This window comes from Trachemys scripta, chromosome 7 (genome assembly GCF_013100865.1).
Source record: "Trachemys scripta elegans isolate TJP31775 chromosome 7, CAS_Tse_1.0, whole genome shotgun sequence".
Lineage (NCBI taxonomy): Eukaryota > Metazoa > Chordata > Testudines > Emydidae > Trachemys > Trachemys scripta.
The window spans coordinates 44,016,654-44,041,199 of record NC_048304.1 but is presented as its reverse complement, the minus strand read 5'-3'; the positions used below and the strand labels follow the sequence as shown (position 1 = coordinate 44,041,199).

General features: G+C 42.1%; 1 protein-coding gene across 3 annotated transcripts in view; it reads left to right on the top strand.

The window, feature by feature from the left end:
• NISCH (nischarin) overlaps positions 1-24,546 on the top strand; it is a 57,440-nt gene that overhangs the window by 6,166 nt on the left and 26,728 nt on the right. For all 3 annotated transcript variants that reach the window (XM_034775018.1, XM_034775020.1, XM_034775019.1), the window contains exons 2-6: positions 2,583-2,666; positions 3,795-3,977; positions 13,080-13,128; positions 15,061-15,224; positions 19,082-19,177. In XM_034775018.1, coding sequence (XP_034630909.1) covers positions 2,583-2,666; positions 3,795-3,977; positions 13,080-13,128; positions 15,061-15,224; positions 19,082-19,177 — 576 coding nt within the window. The remainder of the gene's footprint in view (positions 1-2,582; positions 2,667-3,794; positions 3,978-13,079; positions 13,129-15,060; positions 15,225-19,081; positions 19,178-24,546) is intronic.

Genomic DNA, 24,546 nt, shown 5'->3' with positions numbered 1-24,546 from the left:
TTGCTTTCGTATGGGAGCAGGTTAAAGGGAAGGGACTGATAGTTTTAATCATAAGCTTAATAATTAATATTGAGTTTGTTTTTGTTGAATGTTTGTTTTTGTTGAATGATCCTAGGCCAGGTATACACTACAGTAGTGCTCTTCACTGTTTTTGAAGTGGGGTCCGCTTTGACAAAAAACCTTCAATGTGAGAGCCACCTTAACCTGACACAGATGATTGAACACTCAGAGTTCTTTGTTGGTTGAAGGGGGGGTATGGGATGCGGGCTCTGGGAGGGAGCTTGGGCTGCAGGAGGGGGTATTGGAGGCTGCAGGTTGGGTGGTGGAAGAGCTATTCAGAACCTGCCCATTGAAGGGAGCGGCAGTTACTTCGGATGGCCCCGGCCCCAAGCCACTCCCGGAAGGGGCCAACGCAGCCCCTGGGGGGACACATGGCTCTGCATGATGCCCCTTTCTGCAGGCATGGCCCCCAAACTCCCATTGGCCACAGTTCCCTGTTCCTGGCCAAGGGGAGCTGTGGGGGCAGTGCTTACAGGCAGGAGCAGCGCGTGGAGACCTCTGCTTCCCCTGTCATCCCCCGGGGCTGCGGGAGCATGCTGGCCGTTTCCGGGAGCAGCATGGGGCCGGAGTAGGCAGGGACTTGCCTTAGCTGCAGCTCCACTGCACTGCCAGAGAGCGCGATTGACAGGGAGCTGCACTTAGGGTCGAATGGAGCCGCCACTGGCTCGAGGGCCTTGCAGCGAAGAACACTGCACTATGGACTTATATCGGTATAACTATGTCTCTCAGGAGTGTGAAAAATCCACACCCCTAAGGAACAGTTATACTGACCTAACCCCCAGTGTAGACAGCGCTATGTTGGCGGAAGAGCTTCTCCTGTCGACATAGCTACCACCTCTCGCGGAGGTGGATTAACTACACTGCGTCACCATAGAAGCATCTTTACTTAAGCACTCCAGTGGTGCAGCTGCGCCTATGCAGTGTTTTCAGTGTAGACCTGTAGGCTTTACAGTTTCTCATGGAGTGCAAGTTCCACCATGCCCTTTGAGACTTTATAATTGGGCACAATACTCAGATGAGTTTCAAGTATCAGAGGGGTAGCCGTGTTAGTCTGGATCTGTAAAAAGCAACAAAGAGTCCTGTAAAAAGAACAGGAGTACTTGTGGCACCNAGTAATGAAAAGACAGAAGTTAGGTTATACAAAGAATTACAAACTCATCTGAGGGTCCTGTGGCACCTTATAGACTAACAGATGTATTGGAGCATAGGTTTATGCTCCAATACATCTGTTAGTCTATAAGGTGCCACAGGACTCTCAGATGAGTTTGTAATTCTTTGTATAACCTAACTTCTGTCTTTTCATTACTGTACTTCAAACACCCAAGCAAGTTCTCTGTAGCAGCTGCTGTGCACTAGGTAGACTTCTTGATTGCATTCTGTTGTAGAACTCATTTTTTTTGCAGCATACTAACATACTATAAATTCTGATGTTTCATGAACAATTAAGTGTCTTTGACCACTTTTAAAGTGTAAATTGTAGCCTATTTTAATATCCTGTATGCTAGTCTTCTGGGCTGATTACATTAAACAAAGGCATTCTTCATTTATTAAGAAGATTTGAAAACTGATCATGAGTAATTTTTTTTTTCAAATGTGATTAGTGATAGAACCGTTCCATTGAGTTCCAGCAGCTGTGAAATGGGACCATGTGACCTGCGGTCTCTTCCACATTCCTGATTATACAGTATCAAGTGATTTCAAGGCTCACTGATCAGCTGGTTATTCTCTTCATGCACCTCCCAGAAGAAAGTTGAACAGATGTGGTGCCTTAACTTTTGTGTTTTCCCATTGTTATACACATGGAGATTGGCTCTGTTGGTTCAGGGTTCACCTCTGCTGCCCCTTTTATCTTCCTCCAACACCTTCCAGGTTTCATCATGATGGCTTCCTTCCAATCCATCAGAAGGTGGATTGTAAGTTTCCTTTAGAACCAATCAACGTGGCTGTAAAAGGTCATCTGCAAATGAAAATCTTAAGGTTCACCTATTCAGCACATCCATAATAAAATACTTTTTGGATCCCCCCGATGTCAGTTGGTTCCAACTTAAATATAATGGCCCATCATGCACAGTCACACCTGCCATGAAGCTCTGTCATAGCCTGGAGCAAGCTCATTGGGCCTTGAGTAATTCTGTTTATTGTTTCTGGCTTCTCAGTTTCTGTGCCCTCAAAGGGAATACAGTTATTTAAAAAACTGAAAAATCATTAAATGGACTTGCCTAGGCTTCTCAGAGCTCTGCTGGAGTTTCATGGTAGCTGTGAAGTCTGTACATGGTCTATGCTAGGTTGTCACACTGGGCATGATTTTGGTAGACCTGGAGGAGAGATGTTAGCTTTTAGAGTTGTGCGAGGTGCTTCTGAAGAACCATTTATCCTGACTAGAGGAAATGTTCAGAGCATGGTGCAGAAAATGGTGGGATTTTGAAATATTTGTGGTTCACCTTTAAATCATACAGATAAATAAATGGTAGCTGAGTTTAAATGCTCCTCAAGTACCTAACTTTGCTGTTTGCTTTCTTTAGGTATACATTATTCAAGTCAGTGTTGGGAGTCATCAGTGGACAGTCAAACATCGTTACAGTGACTTCCATGACTTGCATGAAAAGGTAAAGATCAGAAGACTGGTCTTGAGCTCTTGCGAAATAAATAACTTGTCAAATCTTGCTCCATGGCACAAACTTACTGACATCCTTATAAAAAAAAATATAAAATAAGGGATATTTGGCCTTTGGGATGTAGTGTTAATGAAAGAGCAGATTAACTGAATTGCAAAATGAAGTCCTCACTGCACAAGCAATACAGTCTGCCTCTTCTATACTCCCTTGGATAGACATATCGGCCAATAAGAAGGTAGTTCAACTATTAGGAGGGGCCCTGGCCATTTGGCTTGCTAGGATGAAGAATGTTTTCATTGCCTCCCAGATCAAGCCAAAAAAAACCACCCCTAAACCCAACCACAGCTATCCAGTCAGCAGAGGGGGAAAAAATCCAAACAAACCTGTTTAATTAGTGCAAAGCAAAAACAAATAAAAGCATTATGGCGCCCCCTGGAAGTTAGCATCTGCTTGTCACCAAACCCTAGAATCAACCATGCAGACCCTAATCCTTACACTCTTTGCTGAGAGTGCCATATGTGATCTGTTCACCAGAAGCTGGTTTCAGACCAAAGACTTGCTTCATATGGGTTACAAATGAGCAACCATTGGATAGTAATTTTTAATACCTATCAACCTGTACAGATTTAAAACAGCAATATCAAAATATGGAATTCAAGGTCCAGACTCTAGAGAAACATTTTTCACACCGAAATAATAAGTAAATAAAAAGATTTTGCGGTCCATTCTAAAGCATCTGGAAATCTGGATTTGTCCCGTGGTCTGCCAGTGACTACCCCTGATCTTGTGGAACAATGCTGGTGGTTGTACTTGATGTTTTTGGGGAGGCTGGGGAAGATTAGGGTTCAAACGTTTGCAGACACTGCCAAAATAAAATATACTTATTATTGTTAAACTTACTGTTGTTGTTTTCTTGTTCTAATATTCTTATCTCCCTCCAAAAAAACTGTCTGAAATTTATAGAAATTGAGATAAGTAGCCAAGTAACTGCAGTTTCAGAGAAATGTTACAGGAAAAAAGAAAACATTCTCTTAAGATATTAAGTTGTACAATATTACATCCTTTTTGCAAGATCAAAAACTACTTGGGTAATAACTTATCATATTTCTGTTTCTACAGCTTGTTTCAGAAAAGAAGATAGATAAAAACCTGCTGCCTCCAAAGAAGATTATTGGGAAAAATTCCAAAAGTCTGGTGGAGAAAAGAGAGAAGGAATTAGAAGTTTACCTGCAAACGCTTCTGGTCAAGTTCCCCATTGCTGCACCCAAATTGTTGTCACACTTCTTACACTTTAATTTATATGTAAGTTGCATCCTAGCTATCTAGGGATTTATAAAGTGCCCTCTCACTGTGGTATCTTGCCAATTTGAGTCAATGAGCAGAGCAGGAGTCCAGTGAAAGTTTACACCCTAATTTTGAAGTAGTTTGGGTTTTTTTTACTTAATTAAACAAAACAGCTTTAAAATCACTCCCTTTTCAGGATTTGGGCAACATAAAAAGTTAGGCCATAGAATGAGCTTTTCCAATGAAATCTTTGACGCTGTCCCTACTGTCATTGAAACTGTGCTAGCAAATAATGTGGACAGGGCCTTTGACATGAAAAATATGTTGGAGTGATACTCTGGTGCTCTGAATGAATCTGCAGTTGCATTAATTGTTAGTCTGAAATCAATATTGTTAGGTCTCAAAAGGAACATTATGTAATTGAACCCAACCCTGCTTAATGGTTAGTGGTTAGCACTATGGTTCATATTAAGACAGCTTCCAGTAGGCCAAATGAAGAAAAATGGTCTCTCTCCAGGAAATCATACTGATGGAGTGGCCTCTAGAGAAATATCTCTACACAGCAGATCAAGCATTCTCTGCTATAATATTCTAAGTAAGAAGCAATAACTTCTTATTGTGGTTCACAGGTTGAAAATGGTTCATTCATCTCTTGTGATTGGGTTTCTCCTTTTTGTAGCATGCTGTTGTGTTGTAAGGCTAAGCAGACATTACGAAGAGGAACATGCATTGGGTTTGAGCAGGAAGGAAAAGTAGTAATTGCTTTAAATGGATGGATATGTGATGGGGTGGATTATTATCGTTAAGGCTACAATTATGTCACAGAGGTCACGGAATCTGTGACTTCCACTGACGTCTGAGACATTTTCTGCACCAGGGCTGGAACTCCTAGCCAGCCCCACCCCCACAGCTCTCAGCCTGGTGAGAGACCCCCCCACAGCTGCCCAGCCGTGGCGGTGGAGGACCAGGGAGCCCAGCAGCAGTAGATGCTGAATCCACCTATCCCTTTTGTCAGGGATATTTTTAGTGAAAGTCAGGGACAGGTCACGGGCTTTCGTGAATTTTTGTTTATTGCCTGTGACCTGTCCATGACTTTTTTACTAAAACTATCCATAACCAAAAACTAGAATTAATTATAGTTCAATGCAGAGGTTTTGGAATTGAGTCACAAATGATCAGTTAAGTACGTTGATTCAGCTTTAGTGACCAAAGCAAAACCATTTCAAAACACATAATGTGATCATAAATGAGTTTACAATGGTTGACTGGAGTAAATAGAGGTTTTGTTCCATATTATTGCTATTGATCTGCCATTTTGAGCGGAAGCACTGGTTTAAATTAAATGACAATTTTTAAAAATATTATAACTGTGCATAATGACATGGCATAGTGTTTAAAATACAAGATTAGGAGATAGATCTGGGTTCTAGTCTGACTCTGCACAGGCTTCTTGTGTGACCAAGAGCAAGTCACTTAATCTCCCTGTACTTTATTTCCCCTATCTGTATAATGGGGGTTAATACTTCGATCCATTAATGTTTTGGAAGGTGTTTGATTTCAAATGGACGTACTTATATAGTGGATGTACAAAGCATTATTGTGTAGGCAATTTAACCTATATTCTTTGAAAACAATACTTTTTTTTTTTTTTTAAACACACATTGTTTTTGTTTCTTAACTGTGGCTGCCCAATTTGAGATAGTAGGAGGTATGAATTTCAGAGGTGCTGTATACCTGTAACTGCTGCTGAAATTGTGCTTACCCCACACCTCTGAAAGTCAACCTTGTGTCTGACATTGAGCATCTAAACTGTAACAGCATGTGTAATACTCTATTTAAATTGATTTTTAATTTAGCATGAAAGCTAATAATTTAATTCAGAGTACCTCAGGGTTCAGAGTGCTTTACAAACCCTTACTATACCTAGGCTTGAGAGAATTTGCTTTTTATTTTTTTTATAACTTTGACATAAGAATGTTTGTTTATTTTTAAGGATTTTTTCTATTTACATTTTAACAGTTGTGAGAAATTATGGGGGGAATATGTATGAGGGGTCAGACAATTTAATGACAGTAGATGAGATTCAAAAAGTTTTAAAGCTTTATAGCAGTTAATACACAAATTGTAAATATCACATATCAAAATATACAAAGTAAATATCCTTCAATCAAACTCTAATAAGTTCTCAAGCAGCACTTTTCTTGCTTTTCCTGTCTGTACATTTAGATTATTATCCAGGGTAGTAGTTTTTCCTCAGTTTCTATTTGTATGCTGAAATCAGCATTTATTGACATTTACCAATAATAATCTAATCCTTCCAAGCCTAAGTATACCTAATGAGAGGCACTGTAATAGCATTTTACAGTTATTCAAACTCAGGGACAGAGGTTGAGACTTGCCGATGACCATCTGGCAAGTCAGTGCTAGAGATGAAAAGAGGACTTGGAGTCTCAATCCCCAGTCCTCTGCTCTTGTGCTAGACTACTTTCCCCTTTGTGTCTGGGAATATATCCAAACCCAGCTCATTGAAACTTACTTACTGCTATGTATTTATCCACTCATCTTTATTTTAAAAATATTAGAACTGGGGTTAGCTATCTAGACATCGACCCTCATTCTGTCTTTGGATAGTACTTGTGTGTTAGCAGCAAAGTGCAGTGCTGCTTAAATTATACCTCTTTTCCCAGTAGGCAAATCTGGGTTGATGTATAAACTCATAAAATCTTTTTGTTTGACTGTTCTAGAATACTTTAAAATATTTACATTAGTTACACATCAAAAAACCCTAAATATTAACTTAGCAATTTTGCTAAATAAATATACCCTCCAGCAGGCCTTTAAGAACATAATGACTGCCTAAGAAGGAGTACTGTGGGAAAGGATCTGGGCATCATAGTTGACCACAAGCTAAATATGAGTCAATAGTGTAACACTGTTGCAAAAAAAGCGAACATCATTCTGGGATGTATTAGCAGGAGTGTTGTACGCAAGACACGAGAAGTAATTCTTCCACTCTACTCCGCGCTGATTAGGCCTCAACTGAGGAATTGTGTCCAGTTCTGGGCGCCACATTTCAGGAAAGATGTAGACAAATTGGAGAAAGTCCAGAGAAGAGCAAGAAAAATGATTAAAGGTCTAGAAACATGGCCTTTGAGGGAAGATAGAAAAAATTGGGTTTGTTTTGTCTGGAAAAGATGACTGAGGGGGACATAACAGTTTTCAAGTACATAAAAGGTTGTTATAAGGAGGAGCAAGAAGAATTGTTGTTGTTAACCTCTAAGGATAGGACAAGAAGCAATGGGCTTTAATTGCAGCAAAGGAGGTTTAGGTTGGACATTAGGAAAAACTTCTTAACTGTCAGGGTGGTTAAGCACTGGAATAAATTGCCTAGGGAGTTTGTGTAATCTCCATCATTGGAGATTTTTAAGAGCAGGTTAGACAAACACCTGTCAGGAATGGTCTAGATAATACTTAGACCTGCCACGAGTGCAGGAGACTGGACTAGATGACCTCTCGAGGTCCCTTCCAGTCCTATGATTCTATAATGGGGTGGGCAAACTATGGCCCGGGGACCACATCTGGCCCTCCAGATGTTTTAATCTGGCCCTTGAGCTCCTGCCGGGAAGTGGGGTCTGGGGCTTGCCCTGCTCCTGCGCTTCAGCCGGGGAGCAGGGTAGAGGTCTTTCCCCACTCTGCATAGCTCCCGGAAGCAGCGGCATGTCTCCCCTCCGGCTCCTATGCATAAGGGCACCCAGGGGGCTCTGCACACTGCCCTCACCACAGGCACTGCCCCCACAGCTCCCATTGGCTGGGAACCGCAGCCATGGGAGCTGCAGGGGAGGCGCCTGCGGACAGGGCAGTGTGCAGCGCTGCCTGGCCTCACCGCTGCATAGGAGCCAGAGAGGGTACGTGCCGCTGTTTCTGGTAGCTGCTTGAGGTAAGCGCTACCTGGAGCCTGCCCCCCTGATCTCCCATGCCCCAACCCCCTGCTCCAGCCCTGATCCCCCTCCTGCTCTCCAAACTCCTCGGTCCCAGCCTGGAGTACCCTCCTGTACGCCCAACTCCTCATCCCCAGCCCTACCCCAGAGCCCGCACCCCCAGCCGGAGCCCTCTCGCACCCCATCTCCCAATTTCATGAGCATTCATGGCTCGTCATACAATTTCCATACCCAGGTGTGGTCCTTGGGCCAAATCTTTGCCCACCCCTGTTCTATAACATAAGACTGGCCATGCTGAGTCAGACCAATGGTCAGTCTAGCCTAGCATCCTGTCTTCTGACAGTGGTTGGTGCCAGATGCTGCAGAGGGAATGAACAGAGAACAGGGCAATTATTGAGTGATCCATCCCCCGTCTTCCAGTCCCAGCTTCTGGCAGTTAAAGGTTTGGAGACACTCAGAGCATGGATTTGTGTCCGTGAGCAGCATGGCTCATAGGCATTGATGGACCTATCCTTCTTGAATTTATCTAATTTTTGTTTGAACCCAGTTATATTTCTGGCCTTCACAACATTCCCTGGCAATGAGTTCCAAAGGTTGACGGAGCATTGTACGAAAAAGTGCTTCCTTATGTTTGTTTTAATCCTGGTGCCTATTAATTTCATTGGGTGATTCCTGGCTTGTGTGTTATGTGAAGGGGTAAATAACACTTCCTTATTCCCTGTACTTTTTCCAATTCTAATGTATCTTTTTCTGAGATAGGGCAACCTGCACAGCACACAGTATTCAAGGTGTGGGTGTACCATGGTTTTATTTAGTGGTGTGATATTTTTGTCTTATTTTCTATTCCTTTTCTAATGGTCCCTAACATTGTTAGCTTTATGTGACTGCCGCTGCACACTGAGCAGATGTTTTCAGAGAACTGTCCAGGATGACTCCAAGATCTCTTTCTTGAGTGGTAACGTTTAATTTAGACCCCCATCATTTTGTATGGATAATTGAGATTGTTTTCCAGTGTGCATTGCTTTGCATTTATCAAAATTGAATTTCATCTGCCATTTTGTTGCCCATATATCCAGTTTTGTAAGATCCCTTTGGAACTCTAGGCAGTCAGATTTGAACTTAAGTATCTTGAGTAATTTTTTATAAAATCTGCAAACTTTGCCACCTCACTGTTTACCCCTTTTTCTAGATCATTTATAAATATGTTGAACAGCAGTGGTCCCTGTACAGATCGTTGGTGGACCCCTCTATTTACCACTCTCCATTGTGAAAACTGATCATTTATTCCTACCCTTTGTTTCTTATCTTTTAACCAGTTACTGATCTATTAGAGGACCTTCCCTCTTATCCCATGCCTGCTTACTTGGTTAAGAGCCTTTGGTGAGGAATGTTGTCAAAGGCTTTCTGCAAGTCTGTGTATACTATATCCACTGGATCCATGTACACATGCTTGTTGATACCCTCAAAGAATTCTAATAGATTGGTGAGGCATGATTTCCCTTTACAACAGCTGTGTTGACTCTTCCCCAACATATTGTGTTCATCTATGTATCTGATAATTCTGTTTTTCACTGTAGTTTCAACCAATTTGCCTGGTACTGAAGTTAGGCTTACTGGCCTATAATTGCCATACCACAATTAGTAGTTCTGCAATTTGGTGTTTAGTATCAGAGGGATAGTTGTGTTAGTCTGTATCCACAAAAACAAGGAGTCCGGTGGCACCTTAAAGACTAACAGATTTATTTGGGCATAAGCTTTCGTGGGTAAAAAACTACTTCTTCAAGATGCATGGAGTGAAAATTACAGATACAAGCATAAATATGTGCCAGTATATTTATGCTTGTATCTGTAATTTTCACTCCATGCATCTAAAGAAGTGTTTTCTTTACCCACGAAAGCTTATGCCCAAATAAATCTGTTAGCCTTTAGTCACGGGGTTCCTTGTAGTTTTTGAATGGGTTACACTGGTCTACAATTTTTGGGAAGTCGTCTGCTTCAGAGATAAAATGTGCTATTTATTATGTATTTTGATGTGCTGAATTCAAATATGACAATTNATGTGCACATGCTTGTTGATACCCTCAAAGAATTCTAATAGATTGGTGAGGCATGATTTCCCTTTACAACAGCTGTGTTGACTCTTCCCCAACATATTGTGTTCATCTATGTATCTGATAATTCTGTTTTTCACTGTAGTTTCAACCAATTTGCCTGGTACTGAAGTTAGGCTTACTGGCCTATAATTGCCATACCACAATTAGTAGTTCTGCAATTTGGTGTTTAGTATCAGAGGGATAGCCGTGTTAGTCTGTATCCACAAAAACAAGGAGGAGTCCAGTGGCACCTTAAAGACTAACAGATTTATTTGGGCATAAGCTTTCGTGGGTAAAAAAAACACTTCTTTAGATGCATGGAGTGAAAATTACAGATACAAGCATAAATATACTGGCACATATTTATGCTTGTATCTGTAATTTTCACTCCATGCATCTTGAAGAAGTAGTTTTTTACCCACGAAAGCTTATGCCCAAATAAATCTGTTAGTTTTTAAGGTGCCACCGGACTCCTCGTTGTTTTAAATTTGGTGTTCCTTCAGAACTCTTGGGTGAATCCCATCTGGTCCTGGTGACTTATTGCTGTTTAATTTATCAATTAAAAGGATGTGGGAATCTCCCTCACATCCTCTCCAGTGAAGATGGATTCAAAGGATTCATTTAGCTTCTCTGCAAGGACCTGGTCTTTCTGGAGTGCTCCTTTAGCACCTTGATTGTCCTGTGGCCGCACTGGCTTCCTGTTTCTGATGTACTTAAAAAAATGGGGTTTTTTTGCTGTTAGTTTTTGCATCTTTTGCTAGTTTCTCTTCTAATTCTTTTTTTGGCCTACCTAATTATACTTTTACACTTGACTTGTCAGAGTTTATGCTCCTTTCTATTTTCCTCAGTAGGATTTGACTTCCAAATTTTAAAGGATGTCTTTTTGTCTCTGCCTGCCTCTTTTACTCTTTTTAGCCATGGTGGCGTTTTATAATTGGGGTATACATTTAGTTTAAGCCTCTATTACAATGTTTTTAAAAAGTTTCCATACAGCTTCCAGGCATTTCACTTTTGTGACTGTTTCTTTTAATTTCCATTTAACTAGCTTCCTCATTTTTGTGTAGTTCCTCTTTGTGAAGCTAAATGCTACTGTGGTGGGTTTCTTTGGTATTTTCCTCCCTACAAGGATGTTCAATTTAATGACATTATGGTCACTGTTAGGGAGTGGTTCAGCTGTTTTCACCTCTTGGACCAGAACCTGTGTACTTCTTAAGAATAAATTAAGAATTGCCTCTACCCTTGCAGGTTCCAGGACTAGCTGTTCCAAGGAGCTGTCATTAATGGTGTCTCGAAATTTTATCTCTGCATCTCTTCCTAAGGTGTCATATACCCTGTCAATATGGGGATAGTTGAAATCACCCGTTATTGGGTTTTCTGTTTTTGTAGCCCCTCTAATATCCCTGAGCACTTTACAGTCACCATCACCATTCTTGTGAGGCAGTTGGTAATATATTCCTACTGCTATACTCTTATCACTCAAGCATAGGATTTGTATCCATAGAGAAACTTGTTGCACAGTCCTACACTTTACTTTTGACACCTGAATTGTCTCCTCTGCTAAACTTAGAAAATCTTGTAGCAAAGAAAAGAGGATGGGTGCTCCTGGAAGTGCAGCTGAAAACCGATCCTGTGAACAGAAGACTCTGGTGAACTAGACAAGTAGAAATATGATTAGAGCAGTGCTAGAGACAGATTTGTTTCCCCACCTCCCAGGTCTGCCATAGGAAGGAGGACTCTTTAGCCCCAAGCTGATTGCTATGTGGCCTTGGGCAAAGTTATTTAACTTGTTTATATCTTACAGATGGAAAAACTTACTTTTTTACATTACCAGTGAGGTGGTGGTGAGGATTAACTGGTGTTTATACAGCTTTGTCGTCAAGTGCATATGTGCTAAGAATTACTGTTCTAATTTGTTCATTTAAAACAGGAGCAAGAACAATTCTGTGCCACTGAATAAATGAGCAAAGTAGTGTGTAGCTGATGGACTCTTTGTGTCTTTATCCCCTTGTTATGAAGCATTAAAGCTATCTGTGGACAAAGTAAACTTCTGGATGAGTACTGAATTAAGAATCATTTGACTTCTGTTGCTTCCTGTGTTATAAATGATATGAATATTTCAAGGTTAAGATTAACTATTGCATGAAGGTTTACTTCTGATACTGTTTTTGCAGGGCTTTCTTTGTGTTTAACAGAATCAATACAAGAATTATCTTATTACTGTTCCTTTGTGTCCAAAACAGCCTCTGAATTTCCATAGGATTGTTGCTCATCGTGGGTGGGAAATATTTCATTCCCCATCTTGGTGCCTTTCATTCCCCTCCTTTATGGACTTGGGGAGGCAGAAATGTTGACATCCCTCTATTGAAATTTTTTTGCCCTCATTCTCCCTTCCAAAGTTGTCTACACACCTACCTGTTGACTCCTGGGGCTGCATTAATGGTGATGCCAGAGCAGGAGGGGGTGGCACAGCATTTATGCTGTCAAGAAGCAAATATGTTGAAGAAAAGTCTAGAGGAATGAATTTAATTGCCTTTTCTATAGCTATCCCCTTCTTCACACCTGTGCAAGCCAAAGAAAGCATCTTTTCCATGTTAGTGGCAAGCAGTCTCAGTCTGATATAGGAGAGGAACTCTTGAATGTTTAATAAATGAATAGCTTATTCCAAGATCTCTTTTCAAAATAGTCGTCTTGACATTTCTCAGCAACGAGTGGTTATTAGAACTTGTATAAGGAATTAGCACTACTTGAAAGTAAGCTAATATTTATTCTAGAATCTGTTACATTTAAAAAAGTAAAGACATCTAGTTAAGAATGTACCTATTTTACTATAGTCTAATGCTGTCTTTCTTTATCTAATTTAAGACTATTTTAATTTTCAAAATTATTGCAGGTTATTTCCTTAGTGACTTTAGCATTATAAAAACATCCATAAGATATAATTATGGTCTCAATACTTCATTTTTTAAGATATTTCTGAAGATCTTCTAATATGGTAGGAAAGGGAGATTTTTGATAAATGTCAGAAGTGTTAACATTTGAAGAATGGAAAACATTTAAATTAGTCAGTTACAGTGCTTTGTTCTTTGCAGGAAATCAATGGGATCACAGCTGCATTGGCTGAAGAGCTCTTTCACAGAGGTACTGTACCGAATTGCCTAGAATTTAACAGAGAACAATAGTGTGTATTTGGTATGCAAATTTTCTTAAAATTATATTGTAACTGAATATACATGGAGTGACGTGTCTCCAGGCAGCCAGATATAGATTTCCCTTTTGAATGTTGTGGATCATGTTTTCTTTGGATCTTTTTTGCTCTCCTCCCCTCTGTCTCTTGCTATCAACTCTGTGTACTCCATATGGACAGATGTATTTTAGTTTGAACAATGCTGGGCCATTGTCAATGCTGGCTTGTAAAGATGCTCTCAACAGCAACGTGGAAATGCAGTAAATAGACACTGCCATGAGTCTGCTCTCCCCGGCTCTTGGAATGGACTTACTGAAACTTCTCCCAAACTCAGAACTCTTATATGATGAGCCCAGGGTGCCCTCGCCAGGAAACTTTCATAAAACCTCTTGACATGGCATATTATTCCAACACTTTCTCTTGCAACTTACACATGTTTTTTCCACATTAATTAATAAAATTTTAGCATAAGCTGAATTAAAATTTAATGTGTTCACTGTACATAAATTTGTGGCTATTTTGTACTTCTAATTTAATAGTTTAGTTAACCTCATAATTATAGTATCGTGAATGCATCCTAGTCAGCTTGTTAAAAGGCATTCTTTCCTGAGACTTGGAGACCGAATGCCTTTTCCATTAGTGTAGTGAGTTATCTTATGCTCTTGCTGCTGATAGAGCTGGTCAGGATTGCAGCAGTAGGGAATTTATGAAATTGTAAAACCGTTTCAAAGGGAGTATTCAGAAAATTGCGTAGCTCTTTAAAATAATAGTTACAGGACAAAATTCTATCCTGACTTGCAGTACATGCAACCTCATTAGCATCAATGGAATTGCTCTAGGTTTACACTGATGTGCCAGTAGCAAAGCAGAACCTGGCATTAGTTTGTAACTTTAGCACTTAGGATGAGATTTCCAAAGACCTCTGCAGCTGGCCTTCCTCTGCTCCCATTGAGGCAGGGTGGGGGTGAGAATCATTGACTGAGTGCTTTTGGAAACCCCATCCATAATTTATAAAGTTTATTATGAAAACTGATGCCTGTCCTGTCCTTAATGTCTAATTGCTGCCTCTGAGTGAGAGGAGAAATGCTAACAGTTCCAGAGCAGTGTATTTGTAGTTTATTGGCTATAGTCAGGATAGAATTTTCAGGTGTCCATGAGGGCTGACAATCTGATGCTATTTCTTACTATTTGAAAACCAGTCCAAAATAAGAGTACTAGAGTGAGAAGAAATGTTGATGGAAAATCAGGATAAGTGGGGATGCACGTTGTATTTCAGATAGTGGGAGTTCATTTTGACATTGTGAGTACAGTGGTAGCCTTAGACCTACCAGTATAGCCATTATAAATGTTTTCTATAATTCCCCATTGTATACAGCAAATGCTGTGAAGTCGGTAAATATGTTTTATTAAAAGGAACTGTTCTGCAGATGGAATGGTTAGTGTTAATTGTTCGGGAGTTTATCTAAGGATAGCTTGGAGAAAGAGTGATCTTTTACATTAGATAAATGGGCTTCAGTATGTCTGATCCTGGTCTATTAAAGGTAATGGGAGTATGGCTTTAACTCCATTAGGAGGTTTTGGCCTATTGTGGCTGAAGAGCCTATTTTAAACATTTAGATTTTCTGATGCAAGAAGTCCATAGTTTTCTGTTCTTCGAATATTTGTTTTAAATGGCAAAACGTGGATGTTGCTTCAGTACTTCAGTCAGAGCTAGGGTGTAAAGGGCAACTAGTTAAATCTCCAGTATGAGGTGCCCACCACCACCGTAATTCTCCTCTCTTGCCCCTTCCCCACAGCAGTGGTGGGCATCAGCTGTTCATCCCTTTGGATGAAATCTTAAAATATTATGAATCCATGTTTAATATCACTGTACTCTTGTTTTTCAGGAGAACAATTACTAATGGCTGGAGAGGTCTTCAGCCTCAGACCATTGCAGTTATATGCTATCACTCAACAATTGCGCCAGGGGAAACCTACGTGCGCTAATGGAGATGCCAAAACTGATCTAGGTCATATTCTGGATTTCACATGTAGACTCAAATATTTAAAGGTAGAATGTATTGATGTAAATAATGTAGACATTGTTTCCTTCAGTATACACTAGAACAGGGATGGGCAAACTTTTTGGCCTGAGGGCCACATTGGGTTTCCGAAATTGTATGGAGGGATGGTTAGGGGAGGCTGTGCCTCCCCAAACAGCCAGGCGTGGCCCGGCCCCTGCCTGCTATCCGACCCCCCCCCCCGCTTCTCGCCCCCGACGGTCCCCCCGGGACTTCTGCCCCATCCACCCCTCCCTGTCCTCTGACCACCCCCGAACCCCCCGCCTCTGAATGCCCCCTGCTGCCCCATCCAACCCCTCCTCTCATTCCTGACTGCCCCCCCGGAACCCCTGCTCCATCCAACCACCCCTTCTCCCTTTCCGCCCCCGGAACCCCTGCCCCTGACTGCCCCCCGCTGCCTCATCCAACCCCTCCTCTCATTCCTGACTACCCCCCCAGGACCCCTGACCCCATTCAACCCCCTTGTTCCACGCCCTCTGACCGTCCCAACCCCTATCCAAACCCCCGCCCACTGACCACCACCCTGAGCTCCCCTGCCCTCTATCCAACCCTCCCTGCTCCCTTACCACGCTGCCTGGAGCACAGGTGGCTGGCGTGCTACAGCCGCGCCGCCCAGAGCACCAGGACAGGCTGCCACACCGCCCAGCTGGAGCCAGCCACGCCACTGCACAGCACAGAGCACCGGGTCAGGCCACGGCTCTGCAGCTGCTCTGCCCAGCAAGAGCTCGGAGCCCCACCACCCAGAGCATTGCACTGGTGGCACAGTGAGCTGAGGCTGCGGGGGAGGGAGAACAGCAGGGGAGGGGCTGGGGGCTAGCCTTCCAGGCCAGGATCTCAGGGGCTGGGCAGGAGGGTCCCACGGGCCATAGTTTGCCCACCTCTGCACTAGAAATTAATGGTGTGCTGTCAGTGTCCCTTAATCCTTTGAAAGCATGGAAATGCCAATATTAATGCTGATTAGGTGGCCCAGAATCTTCACTTTATTGTGCCTAGAAGCAACAACACATAGCAGCTGATATTTTCCTGCATGACATGGCCTCCCCAGAGCCCCACTGTAGGCGCTTTGTACATAGGCATACAACCATGTAATCTTTCTGAGCCTTGGTTGGCCTTTGGGAATGCACGTAACTCAGTGATACTGTCCATCTAATGTAGAATTTATAAAAACTCTGCCCCCATAACATTCTCACTTCATGGTTTTATATCTGTAATTGTAAATAGTAACTGTTCTGTAGTTGAGAGTTGCAACTGAGTTTCCATTAAAAATCAATTTTAGCCCCTTGTAATCTTAACAATAAAAGCTCATATGGCAACCTCCGTTAGTAGGTTCAGTCTGGAGACATGGCAGATTTTTCTTCTGCCAAATATGAAGTGAATTGGAAAGGTTTTCCTCAGTTCTGATGTACAAAAATTGAGCTCATCAGATTTTTTTTACTCTTCATAGCAAAAAGAGAACAACTTCCCTGTCTTATCTGATTTCTGATTTAAATCTATCCAACTGAACTTACAGCTTCTGAAGTCCAGCTGTAAAGATGACCTTTCAAGAATACTTAAAAGTTAAAAAAGCACTCATGTTATAGTCTTGCACCCTTAATTAAATCTGAATCAATTTTTTATCTGGGATTAGAATAGTTAGTGTCAGGGAGCAGTGGGGGAGTCCAGTTCCTTAATAGGCAAAAATGAACAGCTGGGGAGAATATGGAAACTTCATCAGAAGGTTTTGTGCTCTGTGAAAGCAAAGATGCATCTGCAGTTCCATTTCTATGGAGCTTTCCATTCCCCAGCCTTGCAGCTCCAATGCTACAAAATTTACACAGTATTACAGAGAGAAACCTGTGATCTTTGGCCCCAGTGGTATTTTCTGACCCTGTAAATTCTGCAGAGCCAGATTAACCTTTTGTGGGCCCGGCGCCCAACATATTTGTGGGCCCCCCGGGGGCACTGGAGCATGGTGCAGGGGGGTCAGTCCCTGGAGTGAGCAGCTGGCCAGGGGCATAGCATAGTGCCCAGTGTGAGGGCACTATTTACAAACCGCAGTAGCCAGACACACAATGGCCTGCCCAGCCCTGTGCTGCCAGCATGCCCCTTCCCCTCGGGGGTGGGCCCATGCCATGCCACAGAACCCCCCACCCAACACTGGAACAGCCCTCCGATTCCCTATGACCAGAGCTCCCTCGGACCCACTATACCCAGCGACCCTTCCCCCCGACCCTGCCACAAATACACAGCGCCTTGCACAACAACATCCTGGCCCCCCGCCCACAGCCCCACCACAACTGCACAGCACCCCACACAGAACCCCCACTCCTTAGTACCCCAGCACACACAGATCCTCCCTCACAGCCCAGCAGTCCCACCCCAGGCCCTCCAGACACACCCTCCCCCATGCCCTGCCTCCTTGCAGCATTCACTGGCCCTGCTGGGAGGCGACTGTCTGCCGGGATGAGCCACCAGTGCAGGTCCTGAGGCAGGGAATCGTTCTGGCCCCTCGGGAGTAGTGCGATCAGCCAGGCCAGGGCCTGCCCCAGCCAGCCTCCCTCAGGACCCACTTGCCTGGAGGGGCCCAGCCAAGCCTCCCATACTGTTCCCCCCCAAATGGCTGAGACTGGCCAGGATTCTGCACCAGTCCCAGACGGCTCAGCTCCAGGGAGACAGGTGGGGCCCCACAGGTGGTGGGAAGCAAAGACTGCCCGGAGTCAGAGGTTCACTGGGGTCTGGCCAGGGGGCAGAGAGAAGCCAGTGGGTGGGGACAGGGGGTGAAGAGGAGCCCTCAGCGGGCAGGGCAAGAGGAGCAAGTGGTGGGCAGGGTTGGGGGAGCCAGCAGGCTGGTGGGGTCTCAGGGCGCAGTGCAAGCAGAGCAGGCTGGGGCCCCTTCTGAGCATGGGCCCAGCTCCATAGCGCCACTGGCGCCATTGTAAACCTGGCATTGAAGCTCTGATCACTTGTGCCTAGAGCATGTCAGCTCCTTAAGAGCTTGCAAACCCCAGATGAGTCCAAGCAAGATATCCTGCAGACTTCTCAAATTCAGATGTTCATGCCAAGTATTTCCGAACCTTCTGTATTGGTACTAATATTAATTGAAAACAAGCAAATAAAACCAATTTGGAGTTTCTAGATTTGCGCTTCAGTTTGCAGAAAACTAACAATACTCAACTTTTTCCAAGCTCTCAACTTGGAAATGCCTTGTCCTGCTTGAAACTCTGGGATGGAAATATGCGTAATTTTCTGATTTCATTTCAAGAAGAGAGATTTTTTTAGTGAATGGGGGATTAGGGTGTCAGTTGGTTTAGAATGGAAAACTAGTGACCATCTTAACTATGAAGTCTTTGCCACAACTCCATGTGCTACAATGTATACAAGGTGGCAGCCTTAGGCCAGGTCTGCACTATAAACTTATATAAACCCACGAGCGACGAAGTTCTCCCAACCTATACCCAGTGTAGACAACGCTATGTTGACGGGAGGGCTTCTCCCTTCACCATAGCTACCGCCTCTCGCAGAGGGAATAACTATGCTGACGAGAGAATCTCTCCTGTCGGCATAGTAGCATCTTCACGAAGCGCTGCAGCTGCAGTGTTTTAAGTGTAGACCTGCCTTTTAAGTTCAGCTCCTTGCTTTCTGTATGTTTGGCTTTGCCTTTAATTTTTTTTCCTTCTTTTTTTTAAATGCTAAATTGTGTTCAAGTGGAATTAATAGTGGAATCCTTCAACTTCTTTGGCTGTCATTTTAGAAGGTTCTCAGTAATTGTATTTATATGGTTCAATCCTTGTAATTTACAACAGACACTGCACCATATGTGTGTTGATTGGGTTTGTGTATTAATTCTGTCTTTAATCTTGATCACTAGGTAACTGGCACAGAGGGACCTTTTGGAACCAGCAACATTCAGGAGCATCTCTTACCTTTTGATTTGTCAATATTTAAATCTCTTCATCAGATAGAGGTATGGTTGAGATACTGTTTGCTCAGTAACTTTCTAATGGCTATTCAAAAGCAGAGTCTAGCAATACCAATATTGACGTGTATCACTTAGTATTGGTGAGCTATCTTTTACTTTGGCTTGGCACTAGAAGTAATTTAAATGTTTTATATTTATTGTAATAAGTGAGACAAATACCGCTTCCTCTAGTCTGGAAAAAATGGATGCCAGACTAGATATTTAGAACAACTGATTATGTACATTGCCCCAAAAGAGCAAGATTCCTAATATAATTACAGTAGAACTTTGTTTTAGATATAAAAATCAAAACCAAAGTAGTGGTGATCTCTCTGCTTCTTAGAAAAGATCTAATAACAAAAAGTTTTAGCAAGGTCTCGTTACTAAAACATCTTTACTTGTTGAAATACCAAATATTTACAAATACATCATGAAATAAAATGTTTTCCCACAGTGCACTTTGTGGTGCAGTATTTTGTTTGTTAGCTTACTTGTTAATTGGCAAAATTTATTTATTTACAATTGGTCTGACATTCATTAGTGGAACTTAGCAAGTTTCTGATAGAACTACAGTCATTCATTTAATGTATTACGTCATAGCTTGCTTACCATACTGAATATTTACATATTATGGAGACCTGCCAATGTCTGTACCTTGTTATGAAATGTAAAGCAATAGTGCACTTCCATTTTGGGAGTACAGTAAGTGTTAAAAATGAGAGGACTCTGGTGTTCTAATGGCAAATGCATCAAAGAAGGCATTAAATCAGCTAGAAGAACTCCAATCAATCAATCTAGATTCATAGATTCCAAGGCCAGAAGGGATCACTGATCATATAGTTTGACTTCCTGTATGACACAGCCCATAGAACTCGCCCAAAATAATTCCTAGAACCTATCTTTTAGAACAACAGCCAATCTTGATTTAAAAATTGTCAGTGATGGAGAATCCACCACAACTCTGTGTAAATTGTTCCAGTGGTTGATTAATCTCACCATTAAAAATGTATGCCTTATTTGCACTCTGACTTTGTCTAGCTTCAGCATTAAAGAGCCCATTATCAAATGTTTGTTTCCCATATAGGTACTTATAAACTGTAATCAAGTCACCCCTTAACCTTCTCTTTGTTAAACTTAATAGATTGAGCTCCTTGAGTTTGTCACTGTAAAGCAGGTTTTGTAATCCTTGAATCATTCTTGTGGCTCTTTTCTGAACCCTCTCCAATTTAACAACATACTTCCTGAATTGTGGGTGCCAGAACTGGACACACTATTCCAACAGCAGTCACATGAGTCCCAAATACAGAGGTAAAATAATCTCTCTACTCCTATTCGATATTCCCCTGTTTATGCATCCCAGGGTCACATTAGCTCTTTTGGCCACACCATTACACTAGGAGGTCTTGTTCAGCTGATTATCCACAACACCCCCCAAATCTTTTTCAGAGTCCTTGTTTCCCGGGTAGAATCCCCCATCATGTAAGTATGGCCTATGTTCTTTGTTTCCAAATGTATCCATTTACATTTAGCTGTATTAAAACACACATTGTTTGCCGGTACCCAGTTTCAGAGCAGTTTGGAGCACCTGGTAATCAGTGACCGGTCCTCTTCATTATTTGCTGCTCCATCACTTCATTAGTGATTACTTTTTCTTCCAGGTCATTAATAAAAACATTAAACAGCATAGGGCCAAGAATCGATCCTTGCAGGACCCTACTGGAAACACATCCCTCGATGAGTCTCCATTTACAGTTACATTTTGATACCTATCAGTTAGCCAGCTGGTAATCCATTTACTGTGTGCCATGTTCATTTTATAGAGACAAGGTGGGGAGTAAGGGAAGAGCTCTGTGTAAGCTTGAAAACTCGTTGCTTTCACCAACAGAAATTGGTCCAATAAAAGATGTTATATCACCCAACTTGTGTCTCTTTGTATCCTGGGACCAACATGGCTACAATACTTTAGACAACAGTGCTAATTTTCTGTCATTCTTATTTCTTAATCAAAATGTCATGTAGTATCAAGTCAAATGCCTTACAGAAGTCTGAGTATATTACATCAACACTATTACCTTTATCAACCAAACTTATAATCTCATTAAAAAAAATCAAGTTACCATATATACTCATTCATAAGCTGTATATTTTTGATAAAAAAGTGACTCATCAAAGAGCGGGGAGTTGGCTTATAAACGGGTCTACACCAAAATTTGATGATTTTAAACTCTATGGAATCATTGAATTGAATATCTAATGCATTGTCGTTTTGTTTACCTGGAGCATCTTCAGGCATGGAGCCCCTCAGCTCCGTGGCCACGGTTCGCCGTTCCCAACCAATGGGAGCTGCGGGAAGCGGAGGTTGACGGCTCGCAACCCTCCATGTAATAACCTCACGACCCCCAGTTTGAGAACCACTGTTATATATTATCTTTTTATTTTTTACGATTGCCTTCGCTTCCACTCTAAATCAGATTGTTTTTTTAACCAGTACAGTCTTCTTCCTCAATTGTGGCTTTTTGGACGTCTAGTAAGGTGTTATTAAATGATTCCCAATTATCATACACATTTTTCTGATTAAATTCTTCCTACTAGCTGTTTGGGTCATAATTGTTTTCAGGTTCGTGAAACTGGCCCTATTAAAGCACCAAGTATGTATATTACTGGTCTGGACTTTATTCTTCTTGCACATTATAAATGCAATCAAGTCTTGATCACTTGTACCTAAGCTAGCATTAATTTTTAGGTCTGTGATCAGTTCCTTTATTAGACAGGGTCTAATAAAGAATTCCCCAGTGTTCACTGCAATGCTTTTTGAGTTAGGAAATTATCTGCAATGTTTACAAAATTTCAAGGATGTTTTAGTCCTCTAGCATATGTCACTGAAATTTAAATCCCCCGTGATCATGCACCTTTTCTTTCTACACTGTGTAGATAGATGCATAATGAGATGATCATCTTGTTCCCTAAGCTTTCAATATAATTTTTTTCCAAGTTATCAGTGACTCAGAAGCAGATAATGTCACTCCCCCATCCCTTTTGCCTTCTCGATTCTTCCTAAATAGGTTATAACCATTGATTTTAACATTGCAATTATCTCGCCAGGTTTCAATACTACCAACTAGGTTGAATTTATGCTCATATGAGCAATTCCTGTTCCTCTTATTTTTTACCTAGGCTCCTAGCATTGGTGTATAGGTAATACAAGAATTTCTTCTCTTCATGTCCTTTGGTTCCTTGATTAATTTTGTTCTCATCATCTTGATTTTGAGCTCATTGCTCATATCTTCCCTCTTTTTACCCTCTTCTTTTGCTGTTCTAGCCAGTCTGTCTCCAAGGAGATTGGTTCCCCTTCAACTGAGGTGGTAAACCATCCAAACTATACAGCCCCCCCCCACCTTATAGAAGGTGGACCAATGTTCTACAAAACCGAAGTCCTTTACCCTACACCACTTACCTAGCCAGTGATTCACGTCCAGAATCCTCTGCCTTCTGTCTTCCCTTGCTTGTGGGACAAGAAGGAGCTCAGAGAAGATTGCTTGGACATTCTTCAGCATATTTCCGAGTTCCCTGAAGTCCTCTTCTATCTGTGAGTTATCCCACAACAGTATCACTAGTGCTGATATGAAACATAACCAATGGATCCTAGCCCACTGACTTCAGAAGCCTATCCAGTCTTAGAGTGACATCTCTTGACTTGGCTCTGGGAAGGCAGCGTATTCTCCTGTTGTCCACCTATGCCTTGCAGAATGTTCTTTAATTCTTCTGAATATTGAATCTACAACAAGGATTGTCTGTGTTCCTTGGACAGTTGGAGAACTTTTCATGGGCAAACTTGATTTTCTTAAAGTTTGGGCCCAACTGCCATCCACATGTGTATCCCTTACATCTTTCCGTTCTCTTGGACCTCCAGGATCTTGAGAGGTATCTTCCGTAGTTTTCATGTTAAGAACCTGGTATCAATTTGAAACGTCTAGCCATGTGGAATTCTTCCCATCGTCTTCTCTCTAGTGGCCACAGCTTGCCCATCCTTATCTGTCTCCAGCTATGTAGAATGCTGCTTTCACCTCTTGCCTCTGGTGGTTATGAGCCACCAGACCTCCTATGACCTTCTCTCTCTCTCTGATTCCTGGGAAGTCAGCTAGATGATCATGATGATCCCTTCTGGCCTTAAAGTCTGAGTCTGAGGCCAGTGCCATTTTTCCTTGGTGTTTCCCAAACCTGGCTGTCTCCTCAGCTTCGCTGATTCTCAGTAGCATCTCAACTTGTCCCTCCAATCCTAGAATCCTTTCCTCCAGCACAGTCACCAACTTGCACTTCATGCACAGGAAATCCCTTCTGTCTTCAAGCAGGAAAGAGAGTACATCCATTGCAGGTCACCACCACTGTTTCATCACTGGCCATCTTAATATCTCACATACTGCTGAACCTGGAAAGAAAACTTCTCTCACTTGCTCTGAAACCACCCCTGTTAGTTGCCGCTATTGGTTGGAGCCTTACTATCTTTGGCAAGGCACTGATCAAAGTTCCAAAACCAAGAGCCTTTCAGCCTTTAGCAAGGCATCCTGCTTACTCAGGGCCCCATGGCTCTGCTAAGCAGCCCATACACAGAGAACAGTCAGCCAGCCAAACAACCCACGGATGGACCAAATGCTCCACTCACAGGGTCCCGCTACTTTCAAGCACAGAGTCTGCAGCTACTTCCTCCAAAACTCCCTTGTTAGTGGCCTCTGTTTGTGGCATTTATTTAATAAAGATTTTTTAATTAAAATTATCATGTGGGAAGGAAATATATCAATAACTCTTTGAGGGGATCTAGAAGGCTTCACTAACTAAAATGTGTTTTGTTTTTTTGGATAGGGGCAGATCACTTTCTAAAAAAAGAACATGGAAAAGGAAAAATAATTTAACATGAGGGGTTTTATAACTTGAATGTTTGTGCAAAGTACTGGATTGACTAGCTCTGGATTGACATCCTCTTTACAATAATAATGCAAACTTCCCCATCAGAGTATCAGCTCTGTCCTGGAAGGACTCCACTTCTAAGGATGAGAGGAACTCAGTTTCTATACCCATTCAAGCTTGTCTCTTTGATACTGCCTACAAGAGTGCCATTTGTGGTGGTAGTCGTGCGATGTAGGCTTTTGTCTACCAGGAACTAACTGGACTGACGCTGCTAAGCACTTCAGGTGGCAATGTCCTTCAGCCACTCCTAAAGAGCAGCCGGCTGGAACCTAATGACCTCCCAAGTAAAACCCTCAATATCCTTTAAATTTGTCATACGTAATAAAGTCACTGGGAAATTTTGCATTCAGCCTAGACTCCCACTTCTTATGACACTTTTCTTTTAAATGTAAAGAATGCACACGGATTGTTAG